The 19,538-nt window shown below is 47.6% G+C and overlaps 1 protein-coding gene across 6 annotated transcripts in view; it reads left to right on the forward strand.

The window, feature by feature from the left end:
- smoc1 (SPARC related modular calcium binding 1) overlaps positions 1-19,538 on the forward strand; it is a 268,502-nt gene that overhangs the window by 145,496 nt on the left and 103,468 nt on the right. For 4 of the 6 annotated variants that reach the window (XM_069918105.1, XM_069918106.1, XM_069918111.1 and 1 more), the window contains 3 exons: positions 4,276-4,365; positions 5,807-5,887; positions 19,211-19,400. In XM_069918105.1, the coding sequence (XP_069774206.1) occupies positions 4,276-4,365; positions 5,807-5,887; positions 19,211-19,400 (361 nt within the window). The remainder of the gene's footprint in view (positions 1-4,275; positions 4,366-5,806; positions 5,888-19,210; positions 19,401-19,538) is intronic. The other 2 variants (XM_069918107.1, XM_069918108.1) reach the window with 2 other exon arrangements.

Here is a 19,538-nt window from a genome sequence, read left to right on the forward strand (position 1 = left end):
GAGAGTGGTGGCTGAGTGGAATGACCTTCCGGAAGAGGTGGTTGCAGCAGGGTTAATTTTGTCATTTAAGAAGAGATTGGATTAGTGCATGGATTTGAGGGGGTTGGAGGGTTATGGGCAGGGAGCAGGTTTCACTAAATCAGTGCGGACTAGAGGGGCCGAGATGGCCTCTTTTCATACTGTGATCGTTATATGGTGGTTGGGCATTGGCCTGCCAGCTTTTTAAATGATTGTTGATGAGCCACAGTGCAAAATGATAAAACCTGGGAGGAGAGAAGGATGGACTGCAGTGGTGGAGAAAATGATTAGGGATCTCCTTCATGTCCTGCGAGTATCTGTGAAGGTTGTTGATGAGTTGCCATAAGGCAGCCACATTACCAGAGGGTGAGGTTAGAGCACAGAGTGCAATGAAATCTGCTGATTCTGTTTCTCCCGTGAAGGTGTGGACTTCTCGAGGAACTGGTCTGCTCATTGGCTTCTCTGCCTCTTGTCCCCTTCCCTGAGGCTTGGCTGTGATGTACAAGGAGAACGTGGATGTAGGGGAATTGCTAATGGTAATGAGATTATTGCCATTTACATTCTTCACTCGACACATGTACCAAAATTATTCCTTGATGCAGATGAACAGGTACCTTGTTAACATAAACAAACTGCAATAGTATACATGAGATCAAATTTATAAAAGGGATAAAAGGAACCAAAGGTAGATGATTTTCCATAGCGCTGGAAAAGAATGGTGTTCGAATAAGGCAGATGGTCTGTTTGTGGATTTGGTACAGTCCCTGATTAATGTGACAAGGTAGCTGTGAGAAGAGGCTGTGACCAGGGTGGTGGTCCCTGATGATGTTGGCTGCCTTGTTGAAGCAGCACCTCATATCGATGTCTGCAATTGATGGTAGGTCAGAGCCCTTAATGGAACTGGTTATGTTTGTAACCTTTCTCAGCCTCAAGCTGAAGCTTGACTGCTCAATCTTTCTTTTTCTCTCCTCTCTCAACCACTTGTAGTCCCTCCCAAAGGCAGTAACACTTGCTCTTCATTATTCGTGAGGGGCTGGTGGCGGGGAGAGGTGGGGCTTTCATGGAGTACATGGACAGTGTTGAGACTGTTGGCCTGACACCAAGGCCACAATACGGGTTGCTCCCGAGTTATGACCGTAATGGGGACCGAAGAATTGGTTGTAACTTGGGTTGGTCATAGGTTGGGGAATGGGGACCTTAGGCTGCTGTGGGGAATGGGGACTTTGGGCTGCTGCGGGGAATGGGGATTCACTGTATACAGTACTTTTATTGCAAATTATGTACTTGTACTGTAGCTTTGATCAAGATTTTTTAAACAAAACTTTTGGACATATGTGCGGGTGGACGTAACTCATGTAGGTCGGAAGTCGAGAACTATCTGCATCCCACCGTGGCCAATCTGCCATGGACAGTGCCACCTCCTTTCCATTTTCGGCTGGGAAGGAGCACTCCGCCTGCCAAGCTGCCGGTGTTCCTGACCCTGGCACCACTCGTGCGCCTGGCCCGTGTCTGGGTTCTGATTCCAGCCATGCTCCCAGCAATGCACTGATAATGAGGATTCAGACAATGGTGTAGAGATGGGTATGAACTGTTTCCATGAACTACTCTCTAGTCTCCTGCCTCACGTCCAGCACTTCTCCTGCCCCAGACTGATGCAGAATCTCGTTACATTTGCAAGTGCCCCAGCATGAGAAATACTCCCTTCTTCTTGGTTTCAGAAGTCTTTGGTGTGAGGCTGCTTTCTCCCTGTGAGGGAGATATAGCCCAAGGACTATTTTTCTGCAGAGGGATCTTATGATGTAGAATGCATGTGCTGGGAAGACAGAAGTTCCATGAATGACTCCAAAGCCGCAGTGTGAGGAATGATAGGCTTTATTACACTTTAGACTTGTAGCTCGATTCCAACTGCTGGACTGAGGACAGGGAGAGGGAGGCCGACCTTTATTCCAGGGTCACAAGGGGAGGAGTTACCAGGGAGTGGGTCACCAGTGGGGGATGGGCCAACTACCCATTGACAGTCACACATTCACATTTGTATCACCACAAGCAACCAATGTTTCAGGCCTGGGTCCTTCCTTGTACCTTGAATAAGGGCTCAGGCCAGAAACATTGGTCACTCTTTATTAGTTCCTGTAATGGCTGTGCGACCTGCTGAGTTTCTCCAGCACTCAACCCCAGCATGGGCAGACTTCCTGGTTTAACTCTTACTGATCCCGTGTGTGTTTTTTGGACCATTTGGGGCTGTTTTGTTGGCACCTTCACACCTTGACCACTTCCTCTCCTCCCTCTCCGTCCCCCCACCCACTTCCTGCCTTTGTCCCTCCGTGCTCCTGCTCCCAGCAGCACACGGTGAAACTGGGATGTTCTTGTCCTGGGTTTCAGAAGGTCGCTGTTGGTGTGGTGCTCTCTGCCCCAAGCATCTGGCTGTAGGCCTTTGAACCTGATCTGTAGCCCTTCCCTTCTTCCAGCCCCCTCCCGTGCAGGAGAAGGGAATGTGACTGACGAGCATCCCCCAGCTCTTGAAGCCCAGCAACCATGTGGCTGGCAGCCAACTCTTTCTACCAGCACACATCCACCAAGCAGAGCCACAGTTGCTGCTCTTTTCTCCCCCTCTTGCGATATCAGTGGCTCTGCTTTCTGTTTTGCTCATAAATCTCAGCATCTGCACTTTTTAAAATTCATCGGTGTAGAGTTTAATCTCTTTACAGATTGATAATGTGCAAGGCTGAAACTTTGTGTGGGTCAGAAATGGACTGGGACTATGCTTGAGAATTTTCACTTGAAGCAACTGGATTTCAAACCTGTAAAGTTTAATTTCCTGGCTTTTTGTTGCCTGACCCACCACCTCTCAAGGTTACTGCATCATGCACCCCATTCCTCCTCCAAGTCGTTTAGGCCTCTTGTGATGGAAGAGTCTGCCCTTAACCCCGCTGACAAGGGTTGGTGGAGAAAGGGAGGGGGATGGTTAGCTATAAAAGGGGGTAAAGTGGAAGGTGGCATGGAGCCCAGAACTATTGGATCGCAATCTAAAGTCTGGGCTCCATGTGACAGGGCTCTAAACCCCACATATATGGGTCTACTGTTGTTTCCTGAGACTGCATTTTGGCATGTTGGATCATCTGTCAGTGCTACTTCTGTCTGTATATAGACAGAGGCTCCAGAGATCAGGTGCTTGCAGAAGGCTGAAGAATGGTTAGAGGACTACCTTGGGCCAGTGGAGTGTTCAAGAACTCAGCTGAGGATCAAAATGGTTACACTAGGGTCATTACACACTTTATCATAATTGCTGTTGACTAGTTGGCCTCCACCAATTCATTCATGGTTTTCCCTAACCTGAAGCTTTGGATGAACAATGAAGTGCAGAACCAGCTGAGAGCCAGATTGACAGCATTTTCTGTAAGTCGGCAGATCCAGAACACCACACAAGGAGCATGTATGGCCTTTGAAAAGCCATCTTCCAGTTATTTCCTGGATGAAAATGGAAGCCCGGCAACCATGGCAGGGCCTAAATGACATAACCTGCTACAAAGCCAAATCCATTGCAGTAGGAGAAGGTAAAGCTTCACTTCCAGATGTAGTCAGAATTCCTTCTAGGCCCAATTCAACGACAAGAAGAAGGAAGAGTCACAGCTGCGCGCTCCCATGTCTCCGATGATCCTCCATTGTCAGTATCTGAGGATGACATGTGAGCCGCCTGTAGGAGAGTGAGTCCAAGGAAAGCATCCGGTCCGGACAGAGTACTGAGCCGAGTACTGAAAACCTGTGCTGACCATGGATATCTTCAACATCTCACTCAGGTAGGACGTGGTACCTACCTGTTTTAAACAGGCCTCATTTGTACTCGTGCCTAAGAAGAATGTAGTAACCTGCCTAAGAAGGGTCAATTGAAGTTGAAATGTTGCTTTAAATCCTGACGTGCTTCAACTGAATTAATATTTTTGGTGGCTTTGACTCTAGCTTTGAGTGACATAATGAAGTATTGACTACATCTACAATTTGCTCCCCACCTTGTTTTGTGCATGTCTCTTATCCCCTACAATTGTCAGTCTCTAGGATATGTTCTGTGTTGCTCTGCATGTGTTTTTACTCCCATCTCCACCCCCTCCCTCCCACACCCCCACCACCAAAGTGATCCTTCCTGTGCTCTGTCGTCTTTGGTCTCTTCTCTCTGTTTCGATACAAAGCAGCCGGGCCATGTGCAAATCCCATCATTCAATAGTGCTGGAGAGTAGATAGTATTTACCTCAATAATGGTAGTTTCTTTTCAATTCTTTCTAACGCTGAACTCAGAAGACGTCTCGAAGCCAACGCCCACTGCAGAAACCCAGCCGGAGTTTGATGGAGATGGTGAGTCTGCTTTTGGCCATCTTTCTCTGACTTGGTGTGTGCTTTTTTTTAAATGAATGTTTGAGTGTGTGATTATTGATCAGCATCATGTCTTTACCTTTCACTGGGAAAATGATACACGATTTGGGAGCAATTTTGATCTTGGAGGACAGTGTTATCATTTCTGTGGTTGATTTTATTGCATCAGTACAACAGCTCCTTGGGCAGAACATTAGTGTGGTCAATAGAGCTGTCACTTCCCAGCTCCAGTGAGTGTCCTGAACTCTGGTGCGGTGCAGGTGGAGGTTCCATCTTCTGCCTGTGATCTGTTGGATTTACCCAGATACTTGTGTCCCAGTAGGTGAATTGGCCACTGCAAATTCCCTCGGAGGTGGTGGCTGGCAGGAGAATGGCAACCTGGGGTGGGAGGGAGGTGAAGAGAATGTGGGGAGAATGGGATCAGTGAATCTTCAGTTGAGCTGAGGTGTCTGCTTCAGTGCTGTATGACTACTTCTGAGTTTGTTCCTGTCAGTTGTCACATTAACCATCATTGTGTGGCAATGGGAATCAGGCTTTCAGAAGCTAGAGGGATACCTCCTTTAACCAGCACTGCCCTGTGTGGGAACTATATTCTGAAGCCATGAGTAGATGATGTACCTCGCATGACAGAGAGATAAGGGGTCTCTGTTTCAACTTGAAAGGAGAACTAAGGCGCTGAGTAAATGACAGGATTTTATTTTGCAGTAATTCAGCATGATGCTGGTTCTTCACGTGCGTAGGAAGGGGCCAGAGGTCCAAAATCCTTTGCTTTTTTCACTGTAAAAGACTTCGAGATGAACAAAGTTTACAACGGTCTGCTCAACAATTTTAACATAAATTTGAAAATGGAGATGAGTGAGATGGATGATGTAACTTAGCACTAAACTTTGCCACCTAGTCATAGAGCTTAGACCAGGCCCTTCTGCCCCACTAATCCAATGCTGACCAAGTTGGCATTCTGGGCCAATCCCATTTGCCTGCATTTCGCTCACATCCTTTGTAGCTGTTCCATCTGCCCCAAATGGGAAACCCAATTGTACTCACCCACAGCCATTTAAAATAATTATTCAGTGCATGAAGCTGAAGTGGTTCTCTTCTGTTTGCCAACGTCCCCTTGGAGAACGCAGAAGGCTGTGATCCACTTCCTCATGTTATCTCCCCTTGGTGCTTGTCCTGACATTCTCAGAAAGTCTCAAGTTTGTGAGCACATGTTCCTTTATCCAGCCAAGCCAGGTGCCAATTGGCTTCAGAAGTGTCACAATGGCATGCTTGTGCACCGTGAGATTTCTAACCCATCGCATACTGCTCAGACTTGACTGTGATTGAAAGTTGAATCAAACCACATTTTAAAATTCTGACGGTAAATAATTTCAAAGGCCAGCAGCTCAAATGAAAAAAATCTTTTTCTTTTGTTCTATTTCAGAGATTACAGCACCGACTCTTTGGATAAAGCAACTAGTTAGTAAAGACTCAAAGCACAATGGCTCCAGTATGAGGATTCTAGGTACGTTAAACATTCTCAAAGGGGTACTGCGGAATCTCTTGGTTATCCTTGCATGCCAGCGCTGATGGTTCGGGAAGGAAAGGAACCATTTTCACGAAAGGAACACTTTTTAAAAAAACTTTTGGAGACCGAGCACAAGGGAGGGTGAGAGTCATGAATCTTAAGTGCTGGTAGCAGCTGTGGAGAGAACAGCCCGCAGGTCACCAAACTTCGTTCAGAACCAGGGCTCTCCATAGCAGCCGCTTGGTTAGGAGAGCAATTGCAGTGTTTTCTTGTCATGAGTCTGTTGTCATACACCTTGTGCAATATATGTATGCCCGAAATTCTGACTCACTGCGCTTGTGAAGAAAAACTAAGTAAACAAATGGAATTAAATTAAAAAGAGACCATAAAATAGATAATAAATGTTCACAGTAATTCTACTGCAGTAGTGTGGACTGTCCATGATCAGTGTACCAAGACCCTACTAGCTGTTGGAAAGAACCTTTTCTTGAACCAAGAGGTGTTGCTCTTCAGAAGATAGCAATGAGAAGAGGTTGTGACCAGGATGATGGGGGTCCTTTCTGATGTAGGCTGCCCCACATCAGTGCTTAATTGGATGGGACGTCGGAGCCCATGATGGACCTGGCTGTGTCTTCTGCAGGGTCTTGTGTTCTTGGGTGCTTGTACTTCTGAATTGGACAGGAAGACCTAGTGTCACGCAATGTGGAAACAGGCCCTTTGGCCTAACTTGCTCCGGCTGACCAAAATGTCCCACCTGCTTGCATTTGGCCCACATCCCTCTACATCCATCCTATCCAAGTATCTGTCCAAATGCTTCTGAAATGAAATTTTTTAAATGTTTAAAAAATTTTTAATTTAGGCATGCAGTTCAGTAATAGGCTATTTCAGCTCATGAGCCCATGCCACCCAATTTGTACTCAATTAACCTACACCCCCAATACGTTGCAAACAGTGGGAGGAAACTGGAGCCCCTGGAGAAAACCCACGCAGACACAAAGAGAACAGACAGCGTGGGATTCGAACCCTGGTCCCAATTGCTGGTTCTGTAAAAGGCGTTGCGCTAACCGCTATTCCCACCCTGCTGGCCTGTGTAAGTGGTTGGAGACTGCAGATCCCACACCAAGGGTTGTCTCACTGTCCGGTATTGGGGGGAGGACCGTCAGAATCAGGATTTATTGTCAGGAACAAGTCATGAATTTCGGTGTTTTGCGGCAGCTTCATAGTGTAAACATATATTATAACTATCTTACAACAAGACTATAAAATGATAACAGTCAGTAATAGTGCATGCAAAGTAAGGCAGTGTCTTTGGTTCATTGATCATTCAGGAATCTGATGGCAACGGAGAAGAAGCTGTCCTTGTGCCACTGAGTGCTCGTCTTTGGGCTCCTGTACCTTTTCTCCATTGGTAGCAGAGTGAAGAGGGCATGGCCTGGGTGATGCTGGGGTCTTTGAGAATAGGGACTGCTTTTTTAAGACACCATCTCATGTAGGTATCCTCGATAGAGTGGAGTCTGGTACCTGTGATGTTGTGGGTGGAGTTAACAACCCTCTTGAGTTTATTCTTGTCCTGAGAGTTGGAGTCTCCATATCAGACAGAGATGCAACCAGCCAGAATACTCTCCACGGAACATCAGTGACATACTGAATCATTTTAGACACTTCTCAAAGTACAGCCGCTGGCGAGCCTTCTTTGTGAGGCTCCAGGACAGATCCTCGGAGATGTTGACATCCAGGAATTTGAAGTTCTTGACCCTCTCCATTACAGAGCCCTCAATGAGGACTGGGTCGTGTTCACCTGACTTCCTCTTGAAGTCCACAATCATCTCCTTGGTTTTGCTGATGTTGAGCGCAAGAACAGTGCCACATTGAGGAGCTCGTCTTGTTGCAGCCCAACCTGAATTTCCAAGCCTATTCCTTCCATCTAGATAAGCATTTTCTCTTGATTATTTGCACATCTCACACAGGGCAACGTGATCATGGTGGATCTTTCGACGAAACCGCTGACATTACAGAGCCCCTTCAGAGTGAGTTGGAGCAAGGTGGAGGAGGCTTAGGTCACGTCAGTAGGTACTGTGGTGAATTTTGGAGGCTCTGGCGTCTTTGGTGTCCCAAGGTTTGGAGTATTGATCCAGATGAACCAGGTCGACTTCCACCATTGTAATTTCCAGATGATGCAGGAGGCCACTTTGGCCCATTGAGTCCATGCTGGTCCACAGGTATCCTTGGGGGGGCATAGCCAGGTCCTAACATTAGAGGGATCAAGCACATACCCGATGGCGGGCTGCACTGAATTTTCGGTGATGACTGACCTAGAGGGAGGGGGTCGCGGGGGGTACCACATCCACAACATATGCCAAATAATTTTACATTTTTATATTATTTTAATGGCACTTACACCTTTTATCATTAACTTATTATAATTTTGAAAGCCAAGGAGAAATAAATACCTTCGGAGCTATTCCTTCCCAGATGCCCCAAGCACATACTTCCAAGGTGGCGCCCACCTCACCCCCCCCCCCCCCCCACCCCCATTGAACTGTGTGCTTCACTCAGTGGCCCACCAACAGGAGACTGGGCAGTTAAAAAAGGGGCCACCTTTGAAGAATGTGCTCAAGGAGCCCGGTCGCTCCACCCTGTACTCTCCCGAGCTATGCCACTCATTCTCCATACAATCCCATCAACTGCCCACTCTCCCCACTACACCCCCTCCCACCCAACCACACCCCGGCGAGCAATGTACAGTAGGAACCTGGATTAGACATTGGTTTTGTGCAAGAAGTGGTGGAGGGTGATTGCTTCTCTAACTGGAGGCCTGTGACTTCTGCCTCAGGGTTCATTGTCATCTATTTCGATGATCTGGATGATAATAGGATAAGCAGGTTTGTAGACGACACAAAGGGTTAGTGGACAAGGAAGAAGTTCCTACTGCCAGTCCTAATGCAGACAGCTCCGTAAGGCTTTAATTGGCCTGTTAAAGGAGCCAAAGGTGTTTTTAAAAAAATAAATCCTGCAGCCATGGGTCTGTGCCCAAGATGACGGCAGTGTACCATGAGCGGTTGCAGACTCAGAGGGGGAAGAGGACCAGAAGCGGGGAGAAAACCCCTCCTCCGATGAGAAGAAGCCGGGGAGATGACCCCACAGGACGATGACTATGGCAGTGGGCCAGCGAAAAGGGTCAGAAGCTGTTGGCGAGTTTCAGGTGGAGACTGCGGGCTGCTTGAACCAGGTATCGGAACCGCGATTCAACAGGGTGCCGAGGTCAAGAAAGGCTACTGAGGGGCCTTGGGTGCTGAAGGCTTCCATATTGTATTGGAGGTTTGGATCTGGAGCTCGGGTTGCCAATGGTTCGAAGAGGAGTCTGTGCGGCTGCAGGAATGTTGGAAACAAATCCACGGACACAATGTCTCAGATCGGACTCTCTTTTGTTTCTCTTTCTCTCTTGCTGTTAGAGGAACCAGACAATGCTCATGGCAACTCTTTATTGGCTTTCCGGCAATTAAACATTGGAATCTCTCATGACAATGAGAGGAACCTTTGGCTATCAAAGCTTGCAGCGGGATCTGGACCAGTTAAACAATTTTTAGAATTTAACGTGGACAAGTGCGAGGTGTTGAACTTTGGGGGTCTAACAAGGTGGGACATACACTGTGAGCACTGAGGAGTGTAGTAGAACAAGGGATCTGGGAATACAGATACCCAATTCCCTGATAGTGTTGGCTTTCATATGTCATTGTTTTGAGTACAGGAGTTGAGGTTATGCTGAAGTCATTAAAGACATTGAGGAGGCCACATCTGGAGTATTGTGTGTAATTTTGGTCACTGAACTACAGGGCAAGGTTGGTGCCAGAAATTATGTTAATGGGGGGGCATTACTGTGTTTGGGGGGGGGAGGGGCACAGTGCAATGCTCACAAACTCGCTCAGCCTGGGTGGGGAGGGGGTGTTACCATCATCCACCCCTCCAATATAGGGGACAAAGGCCCTGGTTTTATGGCATCGTCTCATTAGACACTAGTGATGCTTGACCCACGCTAGTGACACGCCTGGGGTAATGGAGAATCACTAGTGTGCATCAACCTAGACACTAGTGATGCTTGACGCCTGCTAGTGGCACAGCCTGGGGCAGTGGAGAATCGCTAGCGTTCATCAACCTAGATACTAGTGATGCTTGATGCCCACTAGTGGGGAGGGTGGAGAATCGCTAGCATGGACCAAACTAGACACTACTAACGTTTGATGAACGCTAGTGATGCCAGAGGGCGTGGGGGGGGGCGGGTTTGATGGTGAGCAGTGGCCGTGACTGTATGGCACAGCACCTTGCTTGTGTGTCAGTGCCCACGGATGACTCACCCCTTGGCGCCGACCCTGCTGCAAGTTAAATAGGTTATGACTTTATTCCCTGGAGTGTGGAAGAATGAGGAGAGATTTGACAGAGGTGACTAACTTAGTGAGGAGGTACAGGTAGAGTAAATGCAAGCAGACTCTTTCCAGTGAAGTTGAGTGAGACAAGAACTCTAGGTCAGGAGTTTCAGGAGAACATTGGAAGAAGTTCACACAGAGGGTCAAAGGAGTGTGGAATGAGCTGTAGCTGAAGTGGTCAATGTGGGCTTGATTTTGGCATTTTAAATTTAAATGTAAATTTTTATATTTTAGACACACAGTTGTATAACAGGCCCTTTCAGCCCATGAGTCCGTGCCACCCAATTATATCCAATTGATGTATTAGAACGGTGGGAGGAAACCGGAGCACGCAAAGGAAACTCATGCAGACATGGGTAGAACGTTCAAACTTCTTACAGATGGTGTGGAATTGGAACACGCCCTGATCGCTGGCGCAGTAACAGCATTGTGCTAACTGCTATGTTAAACGTGCTGCCAATATTTTAGAAAATTTTGGACAGGTACCTGGATGGGAGTTGTATGGATGGTTCAGGCCAACGGAACTAGACACAGATTAGATGAGGTAGAGGGTCTGTTTCTGTGCCGTCGTGTTCTGGTTCAACAGCAGCAAGTCAAGACCCATACACAATTTACTGAAGGAACATTACCATCGGTGGGACAGAAGCCTTCATCACTGCTTCCGACCCATACTTCCAAGGGGTGGTTGGAAAGCGGAGCATCTGAAGGGGAGCCCGCGTAGTCACGGAAAGTGCAATTTCCTCACAGATTTGAATTGTATCAGAATCCCTGACACTGAGGGAGCAGCTCTCTCTCTCTCTCTCTCTCTCTCTAGCTGCACCAGCTGGATATTTAAATTCAAGAAGTAAAGTCAGACGCGATGAAAATCATTTGTTTCAATCAAGCAACTAGATTATTCTTTGAAAGCTTGACAAATTCGCCCATTCAAGCTTGTATTTTCATTTGCAATACACAACCGTGCTGGAAAAACTCACCAGATCACGCAGCATCCCCTAGAAAGTAAAGGGTGACCAACGTTTCAGGCCTGGGCCCTTCATCAGGTAGAAGCAGAAACGGCCAGGGGAGGAACTCAGCAGGTCAGTGTGAAATGAGATTGTTTCAAAGTACAATGTATAGGTGCCCTGAAATTCTTACTTGCTGCAGCCACACAGACAACCCAGCTCCTATGTTATGCCTTGAGGCAGGAAAAGCAGATCATAAATAGAAAAGGATAGTCTGTTTGAAGAGTACAGTCAAGTGTTTTGGTGGAACTGCAGGTGCTGGAACCTTGAGCAACGAATGAATGCTGGACGAATTCAGCAACATTTCGGGCCGGGCCCTTTGGTCAGACTGAGATAAAGATCTTTCGGTGGTCTGTGGTTAGTCTAGTTCAGGGAGGTTCAAGACTCTAAAAGCTGCTGTTGGAAAAGCTTCTTGAGTTACTGGACTTCAGGTTTCTGCCTGAAGATGGCAGCGAGAAGAGGTTGTGATGGAGGTCCGTTAGGATAGCTGCCTTCTTGAGGCATCACCTCATGCAGATGACTGCAGTGGATATGAGGTTGGGGCCTGTGATGGACTTGGCTACGTTTGATATCTTTGGGAGCCTGCTGCGTTTCTGGGCACTCGAATTCCAAACCAGGCCGGGATGGGGCTTTCCACAGCACGCCTGCAGAAGCAGAGGAAGAAGAGGCGTTGATGTGCTTTTTCTCTTGGTTGCCTCATCGTGCTGGGTCTGGGATAGGTCCTTTGATGCGTGCACACCTCTCCATTGCCATCCAGTCAATATAACATAATGATCTACAGTTAAGCAAGAAAGTCTGTGGGTGCTGGGATTGAGTGCAACACACAATCGTGCAGGAGAAACTCAGCAGGTTAAGTAGCATCTTTAGGAAGCAACGGGTAACCATAGTTTCAGCCTGGGCCCTCTGTTGGTATACGAGTACCTGAATAAAGAAGTTGAGGTGAGGGAGAAGAAGAAAGAAGGGAGGAAGGGGCAAGGGAAGGAGCACAGGCGAATAAAGGTGGGAGGGCAGAAGAGTGATTTGCAGCTCATTTTGTGCTGGGCTTGAACCTATCGGGGAATTTGGTTCACTTTGTGCATACTCTTGACTATCAAGTATGAGCCAGACCTTCCTCTCCTACCCTCAGTCTGTGCAGGATTTGTTCTGATCTGTTGCAATAGCTAGCCCTGTGGACTTTTGGCAGAACAGAAGCTTATCTTTTCTCTGTGGAGAGCTACAATACTTTCACTGGCATTAGAAAACAATTCCGCCTCGTTTGCTTCATTAAACATTATTCAAAATATCTCCATTCCAAAATCAGCAATGGAGTTATCCCTGATTGGCTCAGCTAATTACCATTATGTATCCAGAGGGCTGGAACGTGGTAGAGTGCAGGTTTATAATGAATATGTCAACATACCACAAGAGCGGGGCTGCAGGTCTGAGCAGTACTGAATTACATTGCTCCCTATAGGGATTGATCTTCTTTCCAAACACAACTTCTCTTTGTTTTTGAACCAAAGTATCTTTTATGCCCTGACCTAGAACGTATCGAGGTTTAGGGAATTAAAGGTTGCTCTGAATGTAATCTGGCATATTGCATGGCTAGAGCTGCTCTGTATTTGTCTCTCACATTGGAAACCCAGTTCTCTTCCCCCCCCCCCCCCCAACCCCACCACATCCCCATTAGTGCAGAGCTGCCTGGGCTTTATGACGCTCGACCTCTGCTACCCTACCCCTCCCACCCCCCTCCTCCTTCAGCTTTGAAACTGGAGGGCTGCCCCAGACTTTTACCCAAGAGTCTCCAACCCCATTTTGGCTTGCTAAAGAACCTGAGAAATAGGAGCAGGAGTCTGCCATCTGGGCCTTCAAGCCTGCTCTGTCAGACAATAAGATTATGGCTGATCTGGCTGTGGACTTGCTCCTTTTCCCCCTTAACCCTTAATCACCCTACTATTCAGACTTTTATTTAAGTCTGTAGCGGGGTTGCTACTGCTACAGCCAGGTTATAGCTCCTGGGCTGTAACACGAAACTTGCAGAGGAAAGAAGACACACACGCTGGTAAAGTGGCACCGAGTTTATTCGGGGGTAGCTGTGCCTTTTGTAGTGAGCTCAGTGGCAACACCACCAGGGCATGGCTTGAGTGGGCCAGCCACTGGTTGGTCGGTTCCAGCATCCGGGCCCCGATTGGGCCCCCTGTTCCACCGGCAGCCTTTGGAAACAGGCGTCTTGGCCCGTGCAAGGTCTTGCTGGTCACTGTGTTCAACGGTCATTGGTGTTGGCCTGATTCACAGGCCATGGGCCACTACAAGTCTACCTTAAATACATTCAATGAGACAGATTTCGTGGGCAGAGAATTCCACGGATTCTCTACTCTGGGAACTTTCCTTCTCAGTTCCATCCTAAATCTACTCTCCTGAGTTGTCCCCAAATTCTTGCCAGACCCACCAGTAGAAACAACTCTTCTTCCTCTATCCAGCTTGTTCCATCTTGACCTCGAACCTCTCTTCTGCCCCTCCGCTCTCCTCCCCCTTCCAGTCTCAAGTTTTGACAATCCTCATTAACAAAATGTTCTTCCATTGTTGGCCTCGCTGTTCAAATCAATAACTTATTACAGGTAGCGGGGCGGTGGGGGCTGTCAGGCAACGGGGCGGAGGGATATCAGGAAACCGGGTGGGGGATTGAGGAAGTGGGTGGGGGGGATTTGTCAGGCAGCAGGGTGGGGGGGGGGGAATTTGCCAGGTAGCAGAGCGTCAGGTCTGTTGTAGGGTAGCCGCTGCGATGCTACACATCCCTCCCCCCTTTTGCCCCTGGGAAGCCAGCACGCTCTCTGGGCTACATAAAAGGACTAGGCAATCCACCTTTTCATCTTCCGCATAAAAGGTAAATTCACCTTTTTATTAAAAAACTTGAGCAGGTGATAATGTGGCTTTTGTGCATAAAAACGCCTAAAGACGATAATGGGCGATGTTTTAAATTTAGACCTAGAGCACAGCAACAGGCCCTTTTGGCCCATGAGCCTGTGTGACCCAATTAACATGAACCCTCCTGTATGTGGGAGGAAACAGGAGCACCCCCCCCCCAGGGAAAACCCACACAGACAATCTACAAACTCCTTACAGGCACCACTGGATTTGAACCCAGCTCTCGATCGCTTGTGCTGTAACAGTGTTGTGCTGACCAGTACACCAACCATATCGTCCTACATAGGTCCCAGCTTCTCAATTGCAAGGGGTGCCCATGCTGTGGTCTTTGCCTGCAGAACCTTGTGGATTTGTGCTGACCAGTATGCCCCTCAGACATGGTCCTGTAATTTGCAACGTGCCAGTTTGATGTCCCTGAATGGCTGAGGAGTTTCACCTGTTGCCCAGACATCGTGGCTTCAAAAGGGAGTTGGATGCGGTCCACTAAAGTGCTGGATAAACTCGAGGTCCGTAGGAAATGGAGAGCAGGTGACATTTCAGGGCTGAGCCCTTTGTCAGGAAGGTGGGAAATCGGGCAGATGCTCAGATAAAATGGTGGGGGATGGGGAGGAGAGGAGGGAGGAAGGGGCGGGAAGGAGGAGTGGCCATAGGTGGATACAGGTTTGAGGGTAGAAGCCGCAAAGTGATGGGAGGAGAGGGCAGAGGGCTAAGAATGGTAGTGGTCTGAGAGGAGAAGGGAAGGGGCTGGGGAGCTGGAGGATAGGAGAGAGACTAGGATGGGTATTAATGGAAATTGTCGGTCGATATTGATGCTGTCTGTTTGGAGAGTTCTGAGATGGAAAATAAAGTGTTATTCCTTCAATTTGTGGTCTCAGTTTGAAAGTTCATAAGGCCATAGACAGACACGTCAGTGTGGCAATGATGTGTGTAATTGGAGTGCTTGGCACTGGCAAGTCCTTGTCATTGCAGTGGACAGAGTGAAGGTGCTCCACGAAACTATCTCCCAGTCTACTGTTTCATCAGTTGGAAGGACTGTTTTGGGCCCTGATGGCAGTGGGGGTGGGGGGGAAAGAACAACATATAAATGCAAGTGGTAGGTCCCAAGGTGGGAAAAGATGAATGGGTCTTGTTTATCTCCGTGGGTGTGACCCGATTGGCTGAAGGGATCAAGGGGTATTGAGAGAGCAGGAATAGGGTACTGAGGTTGTATAATTAGCCATGATAGTATTTTAATCTTGAATTTTTAAATTTAGGCGTTCAGCATGGTTACAGGCTGTCTGGCCCACCCATACGTCATTGGAAGGTGGGTGGAAACCGGAACACTGGAGGAAACCCAATGGGGAGAACATACAAACTCCATATAGACAGTGCTGGCTCAACCCAGATCGCTGCTGCTACAATAGCATTGTGCTAACCGCTGCGCTAACTCTGCTACCCGTGCATGTCGCTGCTGGTTTGAAGGGCAGAATGGCCTTCGTCTGCTCCTACGATTCTGCTGGCAGCTGGTGAAACTCTAAACCGTTCTCGGAACAGCTCTGACCTGTGGAGCCGTTCCCGAGCTTTTGTTTTCATTGCAACTTTATCAACATATGAGCTACAAAAATAAAGCCTTTTCCCCGGGGTCACCTCTGGGGGAATATCCATCGCTTTTTGAACCCCTGCCCTTGGTGGCAACTGGCACCCAGGCAAATGGGTGACCTTTTATTTTCCCTCACTGTGTTACTCACAGGAGTTGAACACAATCTTGGCTCTCCCATCCTTAACACCCAACATCAAGTGATAACACTTTGAGTTTGGGGTGGTGGGGGGTGTTCTGCTTGTGTCCTTTGGAGATTCATCGAGATGCATTCTGACTCATGTTAGGTCTGCTTTGTTCATGAATGAGTGAGACAAACACCAGACTGAGTCGAAATCAGGGTTCTTTGTTCTTTATTACCGGATTGTAACACTTGCGACTAAACATGTTAGTCGGAGAATGCATTCTGCCGTTATCAGCAAAATGGTGATTTTTTATACCCTTGGATATGTGCTTAGAACATCATCATATCATTACTTGTCCAATGACTAAAACTGTTGCTATCCTTTCCCTGCTAGCTTCCTGCCTCTCAATCCATCAATGTCTCTCTTATCTTGTAAGTACAAGGATGCATTCACATCTTGTTACAGCCCTGTACATTCCCATCTCATGATGTTTTACCTAACAGGAGTACAAGGACACCTCCCCTTCTTGTTACAGCCCTGCACAGGGTAACTCCCTACACATTCCCATCTCATGATGTTTTACCTTACACTCATCAAGTGAAAACATTAGAAACCTTGTGGTAGCCAGTTCCTTTGTAAAGCTCAGCTCTTGTTTAAATTGATGTGCAGTGAAGATAATTGCTTTATTTACGGTGATTAAAACCAACTACAATTCAACTGTAGGTCATTTTATGGGGGCCTTTGAACAGCTTGGATCTTAAAGGAAAACTAATTGGTGCACAAGTACTGGATAGATAACCTGCCTGTGAACTGTTGTAAAAACTGATTTAGGTTGTTTCAATCTGCAAGGAAATTATAGTTTTGTGAGACAGGTTGTTGCAAATTACTTTAAAGTAACCAACCAACAGCTGGGCAGGAAGACTCGGGGAATGACGATTGGTAGTGGTCAATTTCCAAAGTAACCGAATCACATTGTTTTGGATTCCATGGGACACATTCATTTGGCTCTTGTTGACATATATGAGGCCTGTCTTATTCCCACACCGAAGACTAGCTTTGTTGCAGATGTGTGCTTTACAGAATCCAGTCTTTTGGAAGATTCTGTAACGAGAGGTTCAAGGCGATCCGCTTTATCTGAGCAAAAATAAGTAACCCGCGGTTAGCACCATGCCCTTTAACAGCGCCACCGATCGGGAACGGGTTCGAATCCTGCGCTGTCTGTAAGGAGCTTGTACGTTCTTGAATCTGCGTGGGATTTCTCCAGGGGCTCTGGTTCCCACCACTGTTCAAAACGTACCAGGGGTGGAGGTTAATGGGGTGTAAATTGGGCGGTACGGATTCATGGGCTGAAATAGCCTGTTACTGTGCTGTTATGTGTTAAATTAAAGGTTGAGGCACAACTCTTCAATTTCCGCCACCTAAAACAGGATGCCATGACAAGACCTATTCTCCTACCATGTCCACCTGTTGGCCTATGCTCCCCTCCTCTCATCACCTCTCTCTCCTCTCCCCCTCACCACTCCCCTCCTCCCCAACCTTCTCTTGTCCTGTCCTCTCCCCTCCATCTCCTCTGCTCTCCTTTTCCTACTCTCCCCTCCTCCTCTCTCTCTCTTCCCCCCCTTTCCTCCCTCTTCTCTGTTCTCCTTCCTCTCCTTTCATCTACTCCATCTCCTCTCCTCGCTCTCTGAATAAAAAATGTTCTTCTGACCCTCCCCCCACATCAAACTTTCCTCCACTCACCTTAAACAAGTGTCCTCTGGTCTATTGTCCCAGGAAAGGATACTGGCTGTCCACCCTATCAAATCCTCTCATATTCTGAAATAACCTCTATTAAGTCAGCTCTCATCCACCATAGAGAAACGCCCTAGCTCTCCTCATCTTGCTTCATAAGGCATGCTCTCCAATCCAGGCCACATCCTAGTGAATCTTCTCTGCACCCTCTCTCAAACTTCTACATTCTTCCTGCACTGAGGTGACCAGAACTGAATGCAAGCTGGTTTCATTGCTTCAATTTCTCGGAAATGCAGCAGCCAAAACCACAGCATGCCAGAATAGGTTTGCCTCATGATGGGTCATCCCTGATGGAAGGTTCTGACCCAAAATGTCAACAGCCTATTGGTCTCTGTGAATGCTGACGTGTTCCCTCAGCATTGAATTCCCCCAGCAGCGATGCGTCCAACGGGTGCCCACTGCCTAAACGCTGGAGGGAGTGCTGGGAGGTTCCCTGTAAACTGTTTCTAATTAGTAGCATGTTGGTGGTCTCTGACATGACTCCTGCCTAAGATGGGAAAACAAATTCCAATAGATGTATGAAAATGTTGAGATTGACATTAGTTTGAGCAAGTTGCTGTGTGCAGCTGGGGGAAGCGAGCTCATGTTTCTATCATTCTCTTCTGTTTTTGGACTGATCGACACATTGACACGAGCTTCCTGCACTATATACTTTATAAATATGGAGAGCGACGAGCTAGTTTTGTTTTCGGGCTCAGATCACTGTGTACGTTGCCAGTAAAATGTTGCAATAATTGGAAGGAATGAATATTAAACTAGCCTGACATGAAAGCTGTTTTGGCCCAAAAAACTGAAATAAGGTTAAACGTGGCAATTGGGTTGTAGACTTGGGATGAAAAAGCTAGGAATGTTATGCCCCTAATGTGTGGTGAGAGCAGAGAATGAGTTGGAGCAGGAGAGGTGAATGGGGGCATTTAAGAGAACTTTGGTTGGGAACAAGGATGAGAGGAGATTTGGTAAGTCAGTGAAGACTCTTCTGCAGCATTCTGGCTGGTTCCATCACTGCCTGGTGTGGAGGCGCCAACTTTCACGACAGAGGTTTGTTAACTCGGCCTGCGACATTACAGGCACAAGATTTCACTCCATCGACATGAGGCGGTGTCTTAAGAAAGCAGCCTCCATCCTCAAAGACCCTCACCAGCCAGGCCATGCCCCCTTCACTTCGGAAGAAGATACAGGGGCCTAAAGACGAGCACTCAGCAGCACAAGGGCAGCTTCTTCCCCTTTGCCACCAGATTCCTGAATGATCAATGAACCAAAGATACAGCCTGACTTTGACTTGTTATTGTTGTAAGGTGGTTTATATAAATGTTTGCTCTCTGACGCTGCTGCAAAAGAACAAACTTTGTGACTTGTTCATGACAATAAATTGAGTCTGAGGGCTACGGTCTGGGTTCAGGTGAATGGAACAAGACAGAATAATAGTTCGACACAAACTAGATGGGCCTGTTCCTTTGCTGGTAACGTTCCATGGGTAATTTTTTTTCTCTGCTTCTGATTAGAAAAGCCCTCCTGTGACCAAGAGAGGCAAACAGCACTAGAAGAAACTCGCCAGTACCCCCGGGATGGAATCTTCATCCCAGAGTGCGCAGGGGCAGGCCTCTATAAGCCAGTGCAGTGCCACCAGTCGACCGGGTATTGTTGGTGCGTCTTGGTGGATATCGGGCGCCCAATCCCTGGAACTTCCACTCGGTGAGTACCCACTGTCGCTGGAGGTGCAGGGGATGATCTTGCGGTTGGCGGTGAAGCTCGAGTGATTGGGTGGGTCTGAGCTGGATGTCTTCAGTGACCGATGGCTATCCATCTGCACCTGTTTTCCTTCTGAGTTTT

The sequence above is a fragment of the Narcine bancroftii genome, chromosome 2 (genome assembly GCF_036971445.1).
Source record: "Narcine bancroftii isolate sNarBan1 chromosome 2, sNarBan1.hap1, whole genome shotgun sequence".
NCBI lineage: Eukaryota > Metazoa > Chordata > Chondrichthyes > Torpediniformes > Narcinidae > Narcine > Narcine bancroftii.